General features: G+C 40.6%; 1 protein-coding gene across 1 annotated transcript; it reads right to left on the minus strand.

Annotated features, from left to right (window-relative positions):
• Window positions 1-226: 226 nt before the first annotated feature.
• Window positions 227-6,661, minus strand: LOC306765656 (ectonucleotide pyrophosphatase/phosphodiesterase family member 7-like; the record flags this gene model as incomplete). Its single annotated transcript, XM_079253140.1, has 6 exons — window positions 227-248; window positions 547-670; window positions 3,452-3,686; window positions 4,926-5,555; window positions 5,852-5,997; window positions 6,427-6,661. The coding sequence occupies 6 exons, from the start codon at window positions 6,659-6,661 to the stop codon at window positions 227-229; spliced, it is 1,392 nt and encodes a 463-aa protein (XP_079109266.1).
• Between the last annotated feature and the right edge of the window lie 247 nt (window positions 6,662-6,908).

Genomic DNA, 6,908 nt, shown 5'->3' on the forward strand with positions numbered 1-6,908 from the left:
ATTTTAATGACTAGTATGTTCATTACATGTTTTCAAACTTCTTCACTCTCACTCATAGTTTCAACCAAAAATCTACAGAAAAACATCGGCTTTAGCTTAATTTATACGTGGAATTTTTCTTGTTTCTTTTGGTTTGTTTTTCAAAGAAACAAGAAATTATGTAATAAATGATGTTTTATGGTTTGATGGTCGATGAATGCGGATCATCCAGGAGGAATTTCCATGTCTAGCTGTCTCTCTGCCCCGCACTGAGGAAGGAAAACTTTATAAACGGTGATCAAAATGAAGTTTGTTTTGTCTCCTTGTTTTCTGAAACACTTTTTGAACTTTCAGATCTGAAACAGAGACGGAGATTATAGTCAAGGTCGAGAAAGCAAAACAGAACACAGTTAATTTTTTATTTGTCTGGAGATGTTTTTACAAGCAAATGCTATGAGAAAAGTACATGTGTGAGCAGACTGAAGTGGAAATGTTGACTGCTTCGTGTTAGAAAATACCAAAGCATCACTGTGATGACTCAACAACATATTAATTTGATGTTGTTACCTTTTATTCTGGCGTTTTCTCTTCAGTATTTTGCGCGACGTCATTGCTACAAAGACTATAACCAGAAATCCGGCTACACCACTGAGTCCAATGAAAACCCTCTCAAGAATATTCAAGTTTTCACCTTGGAAGAGAGAAAAGGCACAAAAACATGTTTACGTCTTGACAATTTGTATTTAAAAGATAGGACCTCTGTTTAATTTCAACTCATCTACTTAGTTTTATGCCTAAAGTTAGTACAGAGTGTGGATTTTACACAGACATTCACCAACCACAGGATGTCGCCATAAGAGCACTGTGTCAGTGTTTAGCCCAGAGCTTGCATTTACTCTAGCGTAGGATAGATTTCCCAGAAAGGTACAAAATGAGCTAAATTCAATTACACAACATTTAAATAAGCAAAAGGGAAGAAAATTCTGCAGAAGAATCAAGATGGGAGAGAAAATAGATACAAAAAGGTACATAATGACCACAAGGATGCATGAAATTTCTACAGAGACATAAAGTGACACAAATGAAAACAGACATGAATGATGATTCATAAGTAAAAAAAAAAAAAGAAAAACCACAATTGAACTCAGAATTACCCGAAACAGACCCATAATGACCAGCCTGAGAGAGAAAATATGCTAAGAGAAACAAAATAAACATAATTAGACGTGCAGATAAATCAATCATGAACTGATGCGTAAAGCGTTGAAACGAGTTGTCGTCTTTGTTCGCTGTGGGACCACAGTTTCATTTTAAGCTTTCTTATTCAAATTACTTTTATTTGATAGATTTTGCTGCATAAACATGCTCATGAACACATTTCAGGCATATTTTTTGTTCATAGGACAACACTAGGTCCATTTCCATTACACCTTGAATTGCACAAAAAATACATATCACAATTAAAAAACGCCAATGGAAACACCTGCATTTCTAAAAAAAACAATCTCAAATATTGCTAAAAAGTTTTTATGCCCTCATGAGGTCGTTTGTCAGATGTTTCTATATAGAAACCTATCCCAAAAGTGTAATGGAAACACTTTGTTTTGCATTTACTTGTCCCTGTACATGACGTGAAAGGTCATGACCAGTTCATTTCCAGTAAAGATGGCGCGGGTATGGAACATACAGCAATTATCAGAGTTTTATGGAAAAAAAAAAAAAAAAATAGGGAGAAAAGCTTCAAAAAGCCTTAGCAAACACGTTGCAGCAAGTGGAAAACACCAAAATAATGTTACGTGGCTACTTCGCACCAACTGCAATTTTCATAAAATCTTGCGAGAATGACAAGATTTTACAAGACTTGAGGCTAATGTGCTAAACAATGTTCAATGGAAACACCTGCAAATTGCAGTTGTTGTTTGTCAAAAGTTACAAATATCGCTTTTATTTTTCAATGTAATGGGAATGCAGCTACTGATATGATGCATGACAAGAAAACTGAGACGTTACAAGTGTTTTTGTTGGGTTTCAGAAGGAGTAAACTGAATCTGATACTGAGTCCGGGATCTCAAATTTAATATTACTCATCCAAGCACCATGTGCGTATTAATCCACAACAGAAACTAGTCCCTAAAATATATACAGTACCCTTCAAGGTGATTGTTTTTGCCAGTTTTCATTTTTGCAAATGAAAACTGGCAATGGAAACACTCAAATATCGCTAAAAAGTTTTGATGCTCTCATAAGGTGTTTTTTTATTTGTCAGTATTGTAGTTCATCTCTTAAGTATAATTGAATAAATCTTTATTGCGTTTACATGTGACTGGACGTGACAGCGGGGGTTACATGACCAGTTCATAACGCAGCAATGGAAATGCCTGTAAATCGCAATTATACTTTGTTGAAATTTTAGAAATATTGCTTTTACTTTGCGAAAAATAATCATGGGCAATTGTTTGTTGGTATTTTTAGCAACTTTATGCAAAAATCTTTTTTTTGTGATTATCTTTTGAATGGGTCTTGGTCAGACTTTGATTCCATAAAACTTGTGGACTGATCTGGAAGTAATCTTTTAAGAGATTATGTACCACTGCAAAACCGGGAAGTTGCATAACATCATTAATACACCATGTCATTAGCCTTGAATATTTAAATAGTAAGAAAAATATACAAGAGGTGGGTTGTACTTCTCTTATAAAACACAATAATATGGTGACTCCAGTTTTACGTTAACTAAAATAGATACACCATAAATATGGGCCAAGTTTTTATTGACATACATCTGAGCTGCTGGTTGTATTATAATTTTATTTAAAACCTTCACTAATTAAATACTGTTATTTTATTTCGTTATATTTACAAAATACCTTGCCCTAGCGTAACCGCTCTTCATTTCCAGTCTGCATACATCAAACTTGTTTGTAAATATACTGATGTTTGTTTTACTGGTAAAAGAAAAAGAACTGCAGCAAGATTGCTATGTTTCAATAAATATTTGACTATTAATAATGTTTCAAATGCTAAATCTTTGTTTTGATAATCAGAGAATCTAAAACGTATAGAAAAGGAACGTTGGACATGGGATGGAAATCAAGATATGGGTGGAAATGAGCTGTATGACAGAGATCTGGGTGCTTGTTTGGTTTAGAAACTACAGTCCTTCTGTTGAAGGAGCCGTTTGTAAACCACTGTGGTTGATTTGTGGTCCAGTTTAATGATTTATGTCTTCAGTTGTTACCAAAGGGCCTCTGGGAGAGTTTGATGGGAAGGGATGGTCAAAGGTTAATGAGACAGACCTAGATCATGCTAATTCTTTCTTTTAAAGAAATGGTTCATGCTTTTAACATTTATTACTAATTTAACATCTTAGCATAATCTCAAAATGGCCAGTGTTGTGATGAAGATGCAGCTGCAATGTCAGTAATGGAGGAGCAGGTGTGGGGGGTGACTCATTAGCGTGACGTAAACTTACCCGGAGGAGTACCGCTGCTAACCAGCATGTGTCTGGTGGCATTCAGGTGGCCATCATTGTCCTCAGGCACGATGCCCAGGATGTGACACATCAAGGAGTAGATGTGGACCGTCTCAAAGGGCTCCACCTGGAGGTTCTTATGGAACACCGGCCCCACGGCTCTGAAGAAAGGCTTCATGTCCATCTCCAGGTTGTCGAAGCCATGCTCTCCTTTGTTAAACTGAACTGGAAAATACTGCGAGGACAGGACAAGTGATGTAACCAGCATGACCCAGTTTGTTAGGTTCAATTAGAGTGTAACTTTCACAAGGCAGTCATTTTCATAGGAGCTCCCCGGATGGTGGCTTGCTTCCAGCAGAGGGAGGCATTGGCCAGGAGAAAGACTCACTTCCACGCTGGAATAATGGGCTTTTCTCTCTTTGTGGCTGCTCTCACCCAAAGTGTTCAAATGAGGATTTTAATCCATCTGGAAATTTCCATTTTTATAAATTCTTGTAAGGCGAAAATTCCTTTGATGATTCATGTTATATTTTTGGTGTATGACCAGAATTACGTCACACAAATATCAGCACACAGAATACACAGTTACGTAACAGACTTAATGTGCTTATCCTCCTCAAGGATCAAACTTAAAGGGATATAAGCCATAAAGGGACTGAACAAAGAGTCAGCTGATATCACAGCACTGCCGGTCATAACCTGCAGACTTTAGATAAACCTCTTTATCAGTAGATGCACAGGTCTGATTCCTCACCTCAGACTGTTTATGATTTGAGCACTTTAGTCTTTAAGTTAAGGTGTGATGGCTCACAGTATCGACTGACACATTCAGCTGCAAAGTTGCTGCACAGCAGAGTGGCTGAGTGAGCCAAATGAAAATGCTAATTTTGAATTTGGAGGCATGAATAGCTCCATGAGGCATTTGAGAGCACCGCATGCCATCCGCCAGGCCTGGATTATCCCAGCAAATGCACTTGATTAAAATTGTAATGTACTAAGATTAGAATTTAACTCGATGTTTCTGATTGAAAAGAGCCCCGTTTTCATCATTTTCCAGGAGCAAAGTTTGAAGTAATTTAATTATTATTCCGGTCAAGACATGAGGATATTTCTGGCCCGAACCCGATGGCACGTACAGATTACTTATCTGGCTTCTTATCTCTGTCCTTAACTGCTTGTCATTTGCTTTCCTCATGACCAATTAAGCAGATGATAATCAGATAAAATCTACTGACTGTTGTTAATTTGTTACTGAAACTGTTATAGCAGCAGATGTAAATGTTTGCCATTTTAAATGTGGTATCTCACATGGGCACAAATGGCAATTTATTTTACCCTTTAAAGGGTAAATCAATAAGACTTGCTGCGGGCTGAAAACTGCTGCACCGCCTGTCTTTCTCTGATTTGAAACTTTCCAGCGCGTGTGGTCAAACACAAGTCCCTGATGTCGGCGTTGGCTTGTATATGAACGTACCCCGTTAATGACGTATCCGGGGTCGGACCATAAAACGATGGGCAGGATGCGGTCGTTTTTGGCGAAGTGAAGGCGCTCCGGTATCTCCTCCTTCTTGTACACGTGCAGGTGTGGGTGGGCGTTCTTCAGGGCGTTGTAAACCTTATCCAGCATTCCCGGTTTAGGAAGCAGCATCCCAGAAGGACCGTAGTCCACCAGGTGGAAGGAAAGGTCTCGGAACGAGAAGCCGGGGATCTTGTACAGGATGATTTCATTCACCTGACTGCCACGGAACACCGTGGACATGCCGTGGTCTGCGGTGATGATGATGTTCAGCCGGTCGGTCAGGCCGTGCCGTGCAGCTGACTCTCGGATGTAGCCAATGGTTCTGTCCACTTGCTTCACCATGTCCCTACGCTGAGGAGAATCTGGCCCGTATCTGTGGCCTGTACCGTCTGGCTCCCCGAAGTACAGCGACACGAAGTCCAGATCCTGATCTCTGAACCAGCCCATCACCTTGTCTGTGTTAATTCGCCAAGCTGTCTCATTCTTGTAGTTGTAAAGCTGAGGCTCCACTTCGCGCACCATAGCAACCTCGTTCTGGTAGCTGGGTGCTGTGCCAGGAAAGTGAAGCGAGCCAGCTTTCAGGCCCTGCAAGGACAGTGGGGAGGAGGGGGGGGCACATTAACATAAACATGACACATGTAGTGGACTAGCTGACAAGCCGGTGCATTCTTCAGTTCATACTGTGGGAAAGCAGATCACTGGTTGGTGCACTTTGATTGATTTTCTTCCGCTTGCAGCTGCACCTTTTAGGATAAATGTACAGCAGCTGTCATCTGCATGCAGTCAATATGCACACAGAATAATTTACTGTGATGCATTTCAGCGCGACTTCAGAGGTGTTTTGACAAAAGAAACATGTCAGGAAATTGTGCGGCACAGACCTGTCGCTGTGCTGTGATCCAGATGGGCAGACTGCCGTTGTCCCACCACTCATTGATGAACTGAGTCTGATAGTAAGGCATCTTGACGGTGGTGGTCGTATTGAACCACATGTTGTGGATCACTCCGTGGTTCTCAATGTGTCGGCCTGCAGGAGAAAATCTCCGTCAGTCGGCTCGTGCTCATTATTCACGGCGTGACACATTCGCATTAAAAATTCTATCAACTTAACGGGCTGAGTGGCATGACGCTTTTGGACAAGGTCTTACGACCAACTTTGCAGATTAGACGAATTTAATTTCAAGGAAGTTAAATTTCTTTTAGCAGGCACTGATGATTTGAGAGTCAAAATAAGAAAAGGAGCAGCAGAATTCTTCCCTCAGTCATCCAGGCATAATCATCTTACTCAGCTATAAAAGCTGTTGGACCCTGGGACATTCAATTACAACTAATTCCCTTTTCCTGTGGCTTTTTTTTTTTTTCTTTTTCCAATCCTCGCAAAGTAAACTCTGAGCAGTTTCCTGTTCTGACATGATATGCAAGTGGGAGCAGTGTTGTAGAAAATGAAACGCTTTACCTGTCAGGAGGGTGAAGTGTGCAGGGCTGGTGATGGTGATGTATGGAGGCGTGACGTACGGGGCTTTGACTCCATCCTTGGCCATTTGGTCAAGGTTCGGTGTGTCCACATCCTGGTCATAATCCCACCGGAACCCATCAAAGGAGATCAGGAGAAGCTTCTGTCTTTCCTTGCTCACTGGAAATCCGAGGATGGAGGAGGCCCAGAGGAGGCAGAGGCTCGCCGACAACAGCATGGCCAAAGTTGTGGGAATGAACTCGCACACTGCACGGGGGGTTAAAAGGCACCAGACACTCCTACACTTATCTTTTCTGCGTTAAATGAGGACATCATCGAGGCTACAGACATGCAGAGAAACAAATATTTAGGCTGTCCTAGTTCGTGGCAGGATCACCGTGGTTTCAGACAGCACGTAAGAAAAATAAAAACCAGCTGGAGATGTGATACCAAACAGGGCCAGAAAACAAGGTATTCTAGATACA

This window comes from Telmatherina bonti (assembly GCF_933228915.1).
Source record: "Telmatherina bonti genome assembly, chromosome: 14".
NCBI lineage: Eukaryota > Metazoa > Chordata > Actinopteri > Atheriniformes > Telmatherinidae > Telmatherina > Telmatherina bonti.